At 38.8% G+C, this 15,251-nt stretch overlaps 1 protein-coding gene across 7 annotated transcripts in view; it reads left to right on the forward strand.

Annotated features, from left to right (window-relative positions):
* Positions 1-12,034, forward strand: part of DISP1 (dispatched RND transporter family member 1) — an 85,805-nt gene extending 73,771 nt beyond the window's left edge. For 6 of the 7 annotated variants that reach the window (XM_083856363.1, XM_083856361.1, XM_083856360.1 and 3 more), the window contains 4 exons: positions 978-1,105; positions 1,572-1,669; positions 3,770-3,867; positions 8,261-12,034. In XM_083856363.1, the coding sequence (XP_083712489.1) occupies positions 978-1,105; positions 1,572-1,669; positions 3,770-3,867; positions 8,261-11,905 (3,969 nt within the window). In that variant the 3' untranslated portion in view covers positions 11,906-12,034. The remainder of the gene's footprint in view (positions 1-977; positions 1,106-1,571; positions 1,670-3,769; positions 3,868-8,260) is intronic. The other variant, XM_083856366.1, reaches the window with a different exon arrangement.
* The last annotated feature ends 3,217 nt before the right edge of the window (positions 12,035-15,251 follow it).

Below are 15,251 nucleotides of genomic sequence, written 5' to 3' on the forward strand. Positions count from 1 at the left end.
TTTTTTGTTTGCCATTTTTTCCAGTGGAACCACTAAACAGCAAATACAAGTACAGCAATTGATACTGTATTAAATCTTGACATTGGAGCAGCAAATGATAATACAAAGCTGCAGTTGCCATCAGAGAATGTTACCTACTAGTTTCTATTCCCTCTGCATTTTGCTAAGGTCATGTGTCCTTCAACAGAACTGCTTCAGATTGAATAATGTAAATTCATCCCAGTTTTAGATGTACAGCACAGACCACACGTTTTAAATCAGGTTTCAAAGAATGAAGGCCTGGATCTGTTAAAGGAGGATTCTAAGGGCCTTCTGGGGATGAAGGGATAGCCGTATTGAAAGGCTAAAAGTAATTTTTATCAGATTCTATTGAATATTACACTCATTTTTTTACTTTTCATGAATTGTCTTAAGCATGAGTAGCTTTCAGGATTTTTTATTGAAAATATGGCATTTAATTATTACCCCCAAATAAAAATAAACTGTTCCTTTAAGTTATTGGTATTTATAATGTAGTAATAGATATTTCTTGAAAACAGCCAAGTTGTTTAAATTGTTTCAAAGCCACTTCCAAAATTATTTAAGTATTTGCCTTATTCTTGGAGAAACAGAGAAGAAATACTTGACAGTTTTTAATCGTATTTAATCAATAAAGAGTGATAATTGAGATACAAGAGAGGACTTTGTAGATTGCTCTTCCTCTGAAAACCAAATGTTGAACATTTGATGGACTAAATCATCATCTCTTCTCAGGGAGAGCAGTATGACATGCAAGAATTCTTAATCCCTCATCACTCTTTACATTGGGTCATTATTTTGTCTGACTTGTCATAAAGTATTTTACCTCTAAAAGTAGATGCCTGGAGTAATTATGCTTCATAATGAAACCTATCCATCACTTTGATCATGTTTCCGCTCTCCTGTTTGAGCTGAAGAATGAAAAGCATTAATGGAATTTTGTGCTTCTCTCCCCTTAGGGTTTTGAACCCAGAGGGACAGCCATAGGACAGAGATTGGTCACATGGAACAACATGGTGAAAAACACAGGGTACAAAGCAACACTTGCAAACTATCCTTTCAAATATGCAGATGAGCAAGCTAAAAGGTAAAGCTTTATAGTAAAAATGCATTTTGTTTTATTGGTGGTTTTGTATCTACGTCATGCTTTCACTAGTACCCTCTGAAGTTAATATTTATACTGCCACTGATATAAATAAATACAGAATCAAATATTCTACAGTTCTTAAGGCCTTTCATATCAGGCTAGATATTTCTCATTGCAAGCTTTTTTAAAAAAGGTATGATTTTATGTATGACTTTTCTCTATGGAAAAATTTTATGACTTTACTTTATGGATATTTTCAGTACTGGACTCAATGTTCTTGCATTTGAAGTCTCTTAATTTAAAGAAAAAATTAAATTATTATTTTGGTACTTGTATACCAAAATTATATTGGTAAAAATTTGTTCTCTCATGTGTAAGAACTGTTAAGCTGTGTGACTTGTTTGAACGGTGCTTCTTTTAATAATTTCTTTGCTAAGGTAAAGTAAAACTCTTTATTCTGGTTTAGTCATCAAGATGACAGATGGTCAGATGATCACTATGAAAGAGAGAAGAGGCAAGCAGACTGGAACTTCCACAAGGATACCTTTTTCTGTGATATTCCAAGTAAGTGGAGAAATGACACAAGGACTAAAAGCTAAAAACTACTGACAGTTCAGAGTTTTCTGAACTCTTCTGTATATTGTATGCCTTATTAGGAAGATATTTTTTACTTATTATATACACACAATAAACAACACCTCCTTTCTTCGTGCAGAAATCTTGATAAAATTGGGCTGAAATGTTTCAAAGTCACTTTCAAAATTATTTAATTATTTGCCTTATTGGTTCTATTCAATTGGCTCTTCCTCAGAATAAACTGTATTTGCTTGAAGTGTTTCCTTTAACTGTTTCCATTTCCTTTAAGGGATTTTATTAGTTCTTGGTAGTACTGAACATTGGTAAAATCAGTGTTTTGTGTGTAGCTAGAGATGTAGTCCTTAATTCACACTTGGGAAGAAGTTGTGTTTTGTCTGTGCCATTAACTTAATTCTAAAAAACCTAAATCAAAATACTTTTCCTGTACATGTCCTAAAGGCATCCACCAGTTACATTATGTACAAAATGTAGGGGTTTGTTTACGGAAAAGAAAATACACACAAAAAACCTCAACAAAGAAAACATCCCCCTCAAAGAAACAGAAATAAAAATAAAACATCCCCAACTTAAAGCACTGTAGGCTTGTGAAGCTGACTAAGTTAAACTAGAGGACAAAAGAGACAATCTTTTGATTTTTTACAAGGCACACTGCAGAACTTTGATAAGTCCTGTTCTGGCAGAGAGATGTAGATCTTGCCTCTATTCATAGAAGGACCTGAGCTCTTTTGTGGCTACTTCCACATGTGAGGACTGATAACAGAGCACAAAAACACAATTGTGAAATTATTTGTTTAGATTACTTGGTCTAAGAGAGCAATGACCAGGGAAAACCAGGGTGAAGAACAGATTTTTATTCTTTTTTTACAATTACAGTATGGTCTTACATCTAAGTGAGAGGATGGGAGCAAGGTCATCATTTCTGCTCCTCTGAACAGAACCAAATTAGACTGAGCATGTCATGAGTAAGGGAGAGGAAATGTACTTGGTGCTCTGCTGAGCATTAACTCAAAGCAGAATTAGCTCCTCTAATCCAGGCTGCTGTTCTGCACAGTCTCACTCTCCTTCTTTCCTCTGCTGTTTCTGTGTAGTCTCACTTGTGACAGTCATGAAGGAATTGCATTTCTATGGGAAAATTTGCCAGTCCATTATGTAAAGGAAACAGTTGATTTCCTCTTGACCCACTTTTGTCATTCCTGGTATCTTTCTTTGTTTGCTCCAGGACCTCTAGATTTCAGTTCCCTTGATCCTAAGCATGGTTGGAGATCATGAAGCACTGCCCCTGAATCTTTTCGTTGCAGCCTTGTGGAAGGCAAAAATTCTGCAGCTTCACAGCAGTGGGAAAAATTCAGCCTTTTGGGTTTTTGGAATATTTAATTAATGCAATAATGTTTCTTAACACAAAGTATCATACTGTGTTAGGCAGTACTATATATTTGTGTTTGCATATTTGTTTCCCTTCTGAGCTCTGCAGACAGATCTCACTGCCACTAAGTAATTATTTCCTTTCCTAAATCTGTCTTCTGATAAATGTGATTTAATTTGTAATTTAAGCTCCATGTGTCTGAACTGTGGAATTCTTGAAAATGGCCTCAAGGATATCACAACAATTTCCACTGCAGTCATTTGCTTCTAAAGCAAAAACATTTTTGTAGAAACAGCTTTATAATTATTATTTATATTCCCAAATGACTTACTAAATCAGCCTTTGATTACTATTATCAGTGTACTGCCATTATGCTGTGCCAAGAATTTCATAGTTTGCTGATTAGATCTTTTGATTTTTATTTGTTTGTCATATTTCAGAAGATAGTTTGCTTGAATAGAAGTCTGTAGAGGTTCTGAGTGGTATGTAGTATTGAAGATGCCATATTTACTATAAGCACTTTAAGGAAATGGAAACTTTCATGTGGAGTGAGTCTTACAGATAAACAGCTTGTCTTGAAAAGGAGGTGAATTCCCATGACTCGACAAAGATTTCATGTGTCATTTGAGTGGTGGGATTTTGCCTCAGCCTTTGATACCAGGCCCACCCACACAACCAGTGAAAACCCCCTTCTGTAATTTCAGGTGATCGCTATTCACGAGTGGTGTTTACATCAACAGAAGGAGAGAATTTATGGAATTTGAATGCAATTAAGTCAATGTGCAATGTAGACAACTTGAGGGTAAGTCAGTATGGCATTTGTTTCACTTGCAGATACAAAGCATGCATATGAAACTTTGTTTTGCTGCCCACTGCCATCCCATAGGATATGAGAGGACTTGATGTGTTCAGCTCCTGTCGTATGGTCAGTCAGCATGTACATGCAGTTAAAAAACAACTTTCAGTCTGTAGATCAGGTTATGTATTGGGCAATTTCTTTGAGTTTTCTACAAATAGCATCCAGGATGGGGTAGAAGAGGGTTACTTTAGGAAAGGACTATCTTAACTTCTACTGTGTTTTTCCTCATAGAATATTATTCCATGGAGTTTTGTTATTGGGTCCCAGCAAACAAATGATATTTTCTTGTGTTTTCACCTCCAGGTGAACTAGCTATAATCTCATAGTATATGCAGTTTTCTCTGACACTCAGTAGGTCACTGAAATTAATTTTTTTTTTTTTGTGAGTTTAGAATAGATTGGCAAATGGACAGCAAAGAACTTAGGTAAAATAGCTAGAAACACAGCCCAGTTAATTAGATGTGGATAATGATACTTGAAGACTAATACTGATTTCGCTTCATCTGTAAAATATAAGCTTGTCACTTGCTGGAGTGAACTCCTTTGAACCTCTGGTTAACCATGAACTTTTGGTTCACACACTGATGAGTTTGCATGGAAATGAAGCAATATGTTTTTCATCTATTAATACTGAACAAATTATTTCCATTTTTCTCTTCTCCAAAACAAAAATAATCATAGACAACTTAGTTCATATTTCTCATTTATTTAATGAAAAATATCTTCATTATTAGATTGATCATTGCCTATTAGATAACTGTATTAATTTAGCAAATTCCCAAACTGTTCTCTTCTACAATAGCCATCATCTGCTGGATTAAAATGTTGAGCTGTAGTGGAACATTGTATAATGAATCTCCCTTGGCAGTCTGCTGACAGGCATTTTGTCCTGGTTGGCCTCCCTGGGTGGAAGTGGGTTTTGTCCTCACAGGCTGGTGAAATATTCCTTATTTCCCCATCAGAGATGGTTACACTGACAGGATGGCTCGTGTGGTTTTATCCCTTATCTCTTGCAATCAGAATGAGCCAGGTGCCCAGAGTACAGGATCTAAAGCAGCCCAGCTCAGTTTTGAATGAATCACCAGTTCAACCAGGAGATCCAGTGGAGGATAATCTTTAACAAGGGTAAAAATTGAGACTAAGGGAGGAGATGGTAATCTGTGCATTTAACTGTAGAAGTTTAGTCACACAGGCAGCTGATGCAGATAAAGCCCAGGTAGTGCAGATCATTGCAAAGCAGTGCAGTCTGAATTAAAAAACATCATTCTGTTTAACAGAATACAGTTAATTACCTCTGAATAATATCTCTGTAATGATTGCATTACTCCTGAGAATTTTTTCTTTTGTTCCTCCCCATCTGCTGACCTTGATAAAAATGTATTATATCAAATACTGCTAAACTTTCTGAGCAAAGGATGAAACTACTTTATTACAACAAACAAGCCCCATAAAACCAGTTCTTCCTTTGAAATAGGAACACTAGAGAAAATTAAATGTTTGCTGCATCATGTACACCCACAGTTGTGTAAATATTCATAAAGAATATTATTGTAAGTAATGTTTTTGTAGATCTTTATTTGTAAATTACTTAGGAATAAAGTAACTGAACACCTCAGCTGAGCAGAACAACAGTGCATCATGGTAGCAGCATTGATTTTTAGCTAGTTAATATAGAAAACAAAGGAGTGTGGTTAGGTTTTGCTGTTATTGCTGGTCTGTGCATGTAAATTGATTATAAAAATTAGATACTCAGGGCTCAGAAAGGGATGAAGTTTTTTTTATAGTTTCTTTTTAAATGCTTGTTACTTACAAATAACATTTTAAATTATTTTAACATTTTCTAGCAGTTTTTAAGTACTTCTAACACTTCTTAGAACTCACAAAGTGCTGTGCTGTGTCCCACTTCTGAATGCTGAGTTCTGCTAGCAGCCAGTCCCTAGGGAGGGAGAGGATGCTGACTTGCACTGCAGCCATAACAGAAAATCCATGGCTTTGGTGACCTTCTGGTCTTACAGACTCTTTCCTGGTTGTAGTTATTTTTGGAATTGAGTTCATGCTTGTTTAGGGCCACAGTTCTGTTGAATTAAGTTATTCAAAGACAGGAAAGTCAGGCACTGCTTGCTGGGAATGCAAACCTTAGAATTTATATATTTTTCTGATGATAAGCAGGATATCAGCACCAACTAGTATTGGCTTTAGCATGGAACTAACAGCATATCTTCTATGTATTAATTGTGTTCCCATCTGCTTGTAACTACTTTAACTATGGGTTTTACTGACACTTAGGGGCTCTACCCTGCAGCTGTTCAGCATATGCTAGTCCTGTAATCTTCATGGAAACTTTATATACAAAATAGTTATAGGAGGTGTTCTAATTTTTTTACTACTTGGATAAGAAGAACTTTTTTTTTCTTTTACCTGTTAATTGCAGAGTGTTTTCCCTATAAACTGTAAACAGTTATTTTATAAACTTTAATGACTGTATACTATGTCTTCAGGCTGCTTCCCCAAAGCAGTGGATTTGTGATTCTCTGTCACTGCAGAAAGTCATTTGGGCAGATCTGCCCACAGATGCATGCAGGTTGCACAGTTTTGTTTCCTTGCTTGTTCCAAAATAAATTAAAGTGGTGCCAGTGGCAGCCCAGGTCTGGAAACACCAGAATGACCTTTCCAGTTCCTTTGGTTCACCAACAAAGCCCAATGCTACAATCTATTAGTGTTTTACGTAGTATTTTAATGAGCTATCAGGAGCTAGGTTTTGTATTTTACTTTCTAATTTCCAGCTGCCAGCTCATGTTACTTTATCTTTGGCAGCAGTTACTTTGCCAGTGAATGTTTATGGCCTGCAGCAAGTGTAGAACAGTATATAAATCTCATTGTCCCATCTTGAACCTGAATACATAGAGAAGACAATACAATCCTTTCCTCTCAGTTTGCCTATTATATCCTCATAGGACTAACCTGGAGATGTGCCATGAAAAACACAGATATGCTATTCCAGTGCTTCCTTTTATTTAGTAGGTTGTTCAGTTTTTCCTGAGTTTGCATGTGTGAGTGTTTTTATCTGGAAACAATCAAATGTGAATTATCCTGTTTTTTGGAGTGCCAGTTTGTTATTGTTCAGAAACTGGTTGACAAAATTTGGTCCATATTAAAGCTTTTATAACTGCTGAGAGAATCCCCAAATGTATTTTTTGGTCTGCATTGTGAAGGATTGCTAATAATAAGCCTGTGCCATTCTGCTGAAGAAAAAAAAAAGAAAAAAGAGGCTTAGTGTTTTCTTTCAAATCACCTAAATTTAAAGCATACATGGACAACTGTTTCAGGGTGCACTTCTATAAAATCTGAAGCATATGGCTTTATTTATGTGACTGCATTAATATGTGTTCATTCTGTGTAACTTGATCAAAACAGAACTTTTACATATATCTTAACTATTTGAAGGACTAATTCTCCTTTGTCACATATAACAGAAGTTCTGTTTTTTGAGACTTTTATTCCTCATGCTCTCCAAAGACTGAGTTTTCTGAACTTGAGAAAATTTCCCAGATCTAACCTTGTTACTTAAGAGTTTAACTTCTAGTTAAGCAAAAGAAAAATATCCCCATAAGGGATTAAGATTCATTTAGTTCAGGAGAATCTTTAACCAGAATGTGCTGTGCAGTATGGGTGCAGTGTTCAGAGGCATGACCTGTTATTTTGGGGTGCTTCTTGACAGTGGAATTATCTTGTGCTTGTGCTTTGGAAATCCAGCATGACTTAGGGGCATGCAGTGCCTGGGTGGTAGGCAGAACTCTTTGGGGACAGTGCCAGCTGTACGAGAGCTAAAACAGACTCATTAAATCAGAGTTGTAGAAGAGAGATCAGGTGATGGAAGTTACGGTAAAGCTGTTACATCCTTCCTTTCAGGATGGTAAGTTCTTGCCTCTCCTAAGGACTTCAGGATATGATTCCAAGCAGAGTGAAACTTCACTGATGTATGGCTGATTGTTTATTCTCAGGAGCATAGGATGAGATAACAGAAGAGAGTTAACAGTCCTCAGTCTGGAAACAAACAAAACACCTCAGTGGATCTTCCAGTAGTACTCTTAACACTTCTGCCAATTCTGTGCCATTGTGACAAGTCTGTATACTGGCTGGTTTAGTCTGCTGCATGTAAGAGGATACTGATCAAAAGCAGTGCATGTGGAAATAAGAATCTAAAATGTTAGTGCCAAAGGACTGAATTTTCATAATTTAAAGTAATTTCTTGGGTTGTTGTTTGGTTTTTTTTGTTACTGAATGTTTCAGACTGTTACTCTAGACTGGATTTTTCTCCCTGTCTGTCTTCATACAGATCAGATCCCATTCCCAGTTTGGTGATCTCTGCCAGAGAGCCACTGCTGCTTCGTGCTGTCCCAGCTGGACACTGGGCAACTATATTGCTATTCTGAACAACAGGTCCTCCTGTCAGAAAATCGTGGAACGGGATGTCTCTCACACCCTGAAGCTGCTTCGCACTTGTGCCAAATACTACTACAACGGGACCCTGGGGCCAGACTGCTGGGATATGAATGCCAAAAGGAAGGACCAACTCAAGTGTACAAACGTGCCTCGCAAATGTACCAAGTACAATGCTGTTTACCAGATCCTTCACTACCTAGTGGACAAGGATTTCTTAAGCCCAAAGACAGCTGACTATGTCTTACCAGCTTTAAAATACAGCATGCTCTTCTCTCCAACCGAGAAAGGGGAAAGCATGATGAGTATTTACCTAGATAACTTTGAGAACTGGAACGCTTCTGACGGTGTAACAACCGTCACAGGGATTGAGTTCGGAATAAAACATAGGTTGTTTCAAGATTACCTGTTGATGGATACTGTGTATCCTGCCATAGCCATTGTAATTGTTCTGTTAGTTATGTGTGTGTACACCAAGTCCATGTTTATCACGCTGATGACTATGTTTGCAATAATTAGTTCCTTGATTATTTCTTATTTTCTCTATCGGGTAGTATTTAATTTTGAGTTCTTTCCGTTCATGAATCTCACGGCATTGATTATCCTTGTTGGGATTGGAGCAGATGATGCTTTTGTCTTATGTGATGTTTGGAACTACACAAAGTTTGATAAACCTCATGCTGGAACCTCTGAGACAGTGAGCATCACATTGCAACATGCTGCTCTTTCCATGTTTGTCACGAGTTTTACAACCGCTGCTGCCTTCTATGCTAATTATGTCAGCAATATCACAGCAATCAGGTGTTTTGGTGTTTATGCTGGCACTGCCATTCTGGTGAATTATGTTTTGATGGTTACATGGCTGCCTGCTGTAGTTGTATTACATGAACGATATCTTCTCAATATTTTCAGTTGCTTTAAGAAACCTCAGCAGAGGGTATACAACAACAAAAACTGCTGGACAGTGTTGTGCCAAATGTTCCACAAGATTATTTTTGCAGTCTCAGAAGCATCCAGGATATTTTTTGAGAAAGTTTTGCCATGCATTGTTATCAAATTTCGGTATATTTGGCTTTTCTGGTTCCTTGCCTTAACGATTGGTGGAGCATATATCGTGTGTGTAAATCCAAAGATGAAACTGCCGTCGCTGGAGCTCTCCGAGTTTCAGGTATTTAGGTCTTCTCACCCATTTGAACGATACGATGCAGAATACAAAAAACTTTTTATGTTTGAACGTGTCCACCATGGAGAAGAGCTCCACATGCCGATTACAGTAATCTGGGGTGTCACACCTGAGGATAATGGTGACCCTTTAAACCCTAAAAGCAAAGGAGAGCTGCAGCTAGATACCAGTTTTAATATCGCTAGCCCAGCTTCACAGGTTTGGATTTTACGTTTCTGTCAGAAGTTAAGAAATCAAACCTTTTTTTATCAGACAGAAGAACAAGACTTCACAAGCTGCTTCATTGAAACATTTAAGCAGTGGATGGAAAATCAAGACTGTGATGAGCCATCTCTTTACCCCTGCTGCAGCCACTGGAGCTTTCCATACAAACAAGAAGTTTTTGAATTATGTATCAAGAGAGCTATAATGGAGCTAGAAAGAAGCACAGGGTACCATTTAGATAGCAAAACCCCAGGGCCTCGCTTTGACCTTAATGACACCATCAGGGCAGTGGTGTTGGAGTTCCAAAGCACCTACCTCTTCACACTGGCTTATGAGAAAATGCATCAGTTCTACAAAGAGGTGGACTCATGGATTTCAAGTGAGCTTAGTTCTGCTCCTGAAGGTCTTAGCAATGGTTGGTTTGTGAGTAACCTTGAATTTTACGATCTTCAGGACAGTCTTTCTGATGGCACTCTGATTGCCATGGGCCTTTCAGTTGCCGTTGCATTTAGTGTAATGCTTCTTACAACTTGGAACATAATCATAAGCCTTTATGCAATAGTTTCAATAGCTGGAACTATTTTTGTAACTGTAGGTTCTCTGGTTCTTCTTGGGTGGGAGCTGAACGTGTTGGAATCTGTCACAATCTCAGTGGCTGTTGGCTTGTCAGTGGACTTTGCTGTCCATTATGGAGTGGCTTATCGCTTAGCCCCTGACCCTGACCGAGAGGGGAAGGTCATTTTTTCTTTAAGCCGTATGGGTTCTGCTATTGCAATGGCTGCCTTGACTACATTTGTAGCTGGGGCAATGATGATGCCCTCGACAGTGTTGGCATACACTCAGCTTGGCACTTTCATGATGCTTATAATGTGCATTAGTTGGGCTTTCGCAACGTTCTTCTTCCAGTGCATGTGCCGATGCCTTGGGCCCCAGGGCACTTGTGGCCAGATCCCACTACCAAAAAAACTGCGGTGTAATGCCTTCTCTCAGGCTTTTTCAGGAGCCCAAGGGGGCAGAGGTCAAAACAAATCACATCCTGTTAGCAAGTATCAGCTGGACTCCAGAAATCAAAAACCAGAAATGGAGCATGAGCACTATGAGCTTGAACCTCTGGCATCACAAACCGCAATCTGTAACCCTGCAGAGAAAGTGACATATGAAGAAACTCATATCTGCACAGAGCTCTTCAATAGCAGGCCCCAAAACTCATGTGTACCTATGCATCCAGCCTATAATAGTGAAGTGAGTAAGGGCATCAAAAATGTTGCTAATTCAGGTGGGCTGCAGACATCTATTGACCAACACACCATATGCCCCATTTTCTCTCAAAACAGGCAGTGTAGCTGTCCCGATGCATATAAGCAGGTGGCAGTGAAGTGGAGTCCACACTCCTGTCAGCAGTTAAGTGACACCTTCTGTTACCAGTGTTCTCCTTCCCCGGGGACTGTGCAGATCCAAAGCTCTGTAGCTCCTATAAATGCTTTACAGCAAGCTGCCGAGGGTTATGTGCACCCAGTCCAGCATGTCCTCCATTGCAGCTGCCTTCAGGGAAGGCTCAAAAGAACGATGACACAAAACTCTCTGCCTAAAAATTTTTTCCTCCAGTCTGTGCAACAGTTCCAGGCACATCAAAGAATAAACAGGACAGATACACATGCTCATCAAAACCCAGAGGAAAATGTAAGAACTGTTCCAAAGGTGATGAGCTCCTCACAGTTCCTCTGCCGAAATGCAGCACCTCTAATAGTGCGTTGCTCTGAATGTGAGAACAGCCTCTCAAATAACCAAAAGGGATTCTGTCAGCAGACAGACAAGTCTGATGAAAAGGGTGGTACAGAAGCGAACGGGGTGGAAAGCAAGAAAGCCTCTCTGTCAAAGCAGAAAAAGAAAGCTGAGAGCAAGACAGATCAGCGTTCTTTGCAGAATGACCGAGTTTTGAAGGCTGACCAAAACAATAAAAAACATCTGCTGACCAGGTCAGGGAGAGAGGCTCGCTCCATGGGTTGCCATGAAAGTTCACACTGTTGTGGCAAGGCAATCGCAGTGAAGTGCAATTCTGTTGACTGTCAAATGCCAAACATCGAAGCCAATGTGCCTCCTATGTTAATGCGCCCAGAACTTTCCAATGAAAGTTTGTTAATAAAAACACTATAATAAACCTTTAATTTGGCAATCCAGAGTCTTTCTTTTAAAAGTAAGTTTAAAGCACTAGAAAGGAGAGTCCTGAATAAATATGAATTATAATTTGCCTTTTGGAATGAAAAATGTATTTTATAGAACAATAACATTTATACATTTCATAAAGCCATTACATGTAGTAAAACCTGATGTTGTCCAGAATGTTTTTTTGCTATAACTCATAAGATGGATTATGCTTCATTTAGGTTTTATTCCAGGGCATTAGTGTTTGATTTCTCCGTATAAACCATCTCAAGAAATAAATCATTACATAGAAATTCTCCCTGTTCTGAAGCCAGGGCTTGTGAGATCGATAATGATTGGGGCAGACTGAGATTGCCACATTTCCTCAGTTCATCATTTACCTTTATTCTACTGCTGCCTTGGCAGGCTTCTGCACATCTTGAAACAGCAGCAGGACTGTAACTGTGTTCTTTCAGGATTGTTTGACAGACCAGCTCTGCAGGGTAGCCTGTTTGGGGAATATTTTAAACTATTCATCCTAACAAAATCTAAAGAAAAGCTCCTGGAGGTCTACAGCATTTGCACTGCCTGTGTTGTATTTCTGTGTATATAGTGCAGTAAAACATTTTAAACTGTTTTTCTGGCAGTTACTGTATAGACTTTACCATTACATACCCGAGAATACAGGTGGAAACAATAGTCAGTGAACATCATTGACTTCTCAGCGATGACAACAAAAATGCAGTTTATGCAGCTGACAGATGTATGTAAAATCAGGAGTTGTAAAATTGGACATGAGCCTTGCAATACTGAACTTTTTCCCACAGAGTTAATCCACTGTGGAGAAAGGCATAGTTAATGCACAGGTTCTAGACTTACTGCCAACAGTATCAGATTAAGTCAACCCAAAAGGCTCAGAAACATAAATTAAAGTATTGTGTTCTGAATGTTCCTATCTGGAGGAGTTCCAAGATGGAGTTACAAATACTGAACTAAACCATGTAACCAAGACATTGGGTTTCAGATGTTGTATCTGTGTAAGTACAGGGTTTAGTCACATGATAGCTGTGGGTAATCATGGGAATACTTGCTGGTCTTATCAGTCAGGGAGAGTGGATTTGAGAGGTAGAACTGTGTAGCGTGTCATAATTTCTGCGTACCTTAATGACAAATCTCTCTTCATTTCATCGCTTGGTTATGCTGATGATGTTGATTTATGAGACACAGAAGATAGATTTCATGGGCTGATGTGATATCAGATACTCAGTGTGTAATGAATCACTGGAGGAAAAGCCTGGCTAATTCTGTCCTGGTGTTCATGTTGAAGGCATGCAGAAAGTTCACATCATGCAGCAAACCACTTTGGTTTGGCTGGGAGTAGTGATTTTAGTGCTCATATATCCCAGTGACTGGAAGAGCTTGAAATCTACAGGAAAACCTAAATTAGTTTTACATGGTTTAAGAAGAGCATCATTCTTTCTTAGTTATAAAATAAAACTCAGTTTTAGTTACCTTGGAACTTGGCACTCAGTTTAGAGCCTGATTCTTTAGTTTGTAATGAGAGCAATTCAAGGCTTTTCTGTGCTCTACAGATGCCATTAACTATAAGCTAACACTTGCAGTGCTAGCAATCAAACAAACTTAAGGGAACAAGAAATAAACTGGACTGTTGCTGTTGTCCAGCTTTTTTCCTGCCCACCACACCTGCTTGAGGGTAGTTTGTCAAAGCAGCATGTAATGCTTACCACAGTGCCTGTCGCATGAGCTGTCACTCACAGCTTTGAGAAGTGGCCCTTCGGGGAGGTCCCCAGCCAATGCATCTATAGAACAGAGAACTTTGTCAGCTGATGAGCTCAAAATGAGATTTTTCCCTAAGCCAGTTTTCCAGCCTGCATTCTGGGTAAGGAAACCACCTTTGATTGCTTGTATTAATAACTGGTTTTGTAATGGTGATGTAAGTGACCGAGATTAATGTTATGTTTCCATAATGATCTATATATTCTTAAAGGCTGGTGCAGTGAGAAAAATGGGGCAGATAAGGAATTGTCATGTAATGTGCTCTTAGGAAAGATTAAAGTGAACTAATGTGCTTGGGTAGTGAGCAGGATCACTGCTGTATCTGCCTTTTGTGACTTTGCCATTTCCTCCCAGTAAACTGCTTTATCTTTTCCAAATCAGTTAGCTGGACAAGGAGCAATCACTGACTTAGATAAATGTGATACTTATGGATGCAGCACCGTGTGTGTGTGTGCTGCATCTGTGTCAATTCAGGTGTAGACACTAAAATCCAAGCCAGTGCAACTCCTGGAGAGTGGAAGAGAATAGGAATTGGTTCCAGTGACAGATGAAGGCTGATGAGGCTATGCATTACTCTATCCCCAGAAAATCCCAGAGAGAAATAAATAAATGCTAATAATTAAGTTTTTACAGGCTACTGAGAGCAAGCAAGGATAGGTGGAATTCTGTTCCACTCCAGGAAATTTTAACAAGAACTATTACATCCTGTTGAGACATCTCTCGAGGACATGCCAGGGATGGCCAAGTCCCAAGGGAAGCTGATGAGCTTAAAATACTGGAATTTCCATTAACTAATTTTCTGTCAGAGGTCCTCCCTCGCTTTGGGATTGCATGGAGGGTGTGAATGTGTGCACACCACACAGATGGGCTCAGTGAGGTGCTTCTCTTGGAGCTGCCCAGGTGGGGTGAGGGCCCTGCCACTGCCTCATGCTTCCTCCGGGAAGTAACGTGATCCTGGATTTAGCAGATGCAGAGCTTTGTATCTATGGATAATCCATGCTGGGATGTTTGGGAATTGTTCTGCCAGTGATGACACGTGTAACTTGAGATGTGACAGGTGAGCCTTCTGCCTTTCTGAAGTCTAGGAAAGACTTGACAGTAACTTGTATGTGTAGGGAGTCTTTAAAGTGACATCTCTTTGATTATTCAAGGAAGGAAAGACTTTATGTGAGAAGACAGTGGTCTCTTTGTGGCTCTTAAGTTGCTGGTATGCTTTCTTCAGGAATAAAGACTACAAGCACAAATATTCTCAAGAGTGGGGCTTGTATCTGAGACCAATTGCTTCAAATTCGCTTCACCCAAGGGAAAAAAAATATATTTAACATAATAGATACCTTAGTTATCTGTATTGTCCTTAGGATCTGTGTTTTTCAGGTTATAGCCACATTTATAGTGTGGGTAACATATTGATCAGTTTAACAAAAAAGACAAAATCTACACTAAGGTCTTTAAAATATTAAACCTGGCTCAATATATAATCACTGGAAATTCAGCTACCTCATACAAAGGATTGAGGGGTAGGTAAGTAGCTGATAGAGTAATGTAAAGGAGTTTTAAATTA

The sequence above is a fragment of the Zosterops lateralis genome (assembly GCF_965231275.1).
Source record: "Zosterops lateralis genome assembly, chromosome: 3".
Taxonomy (NCBI): domain Eukaryota; kingdom Metazoa; phylum Chordata; class Aves; order Passeriformes; family Zosteropidae; genus Zosterops; species Zosterops lateralis.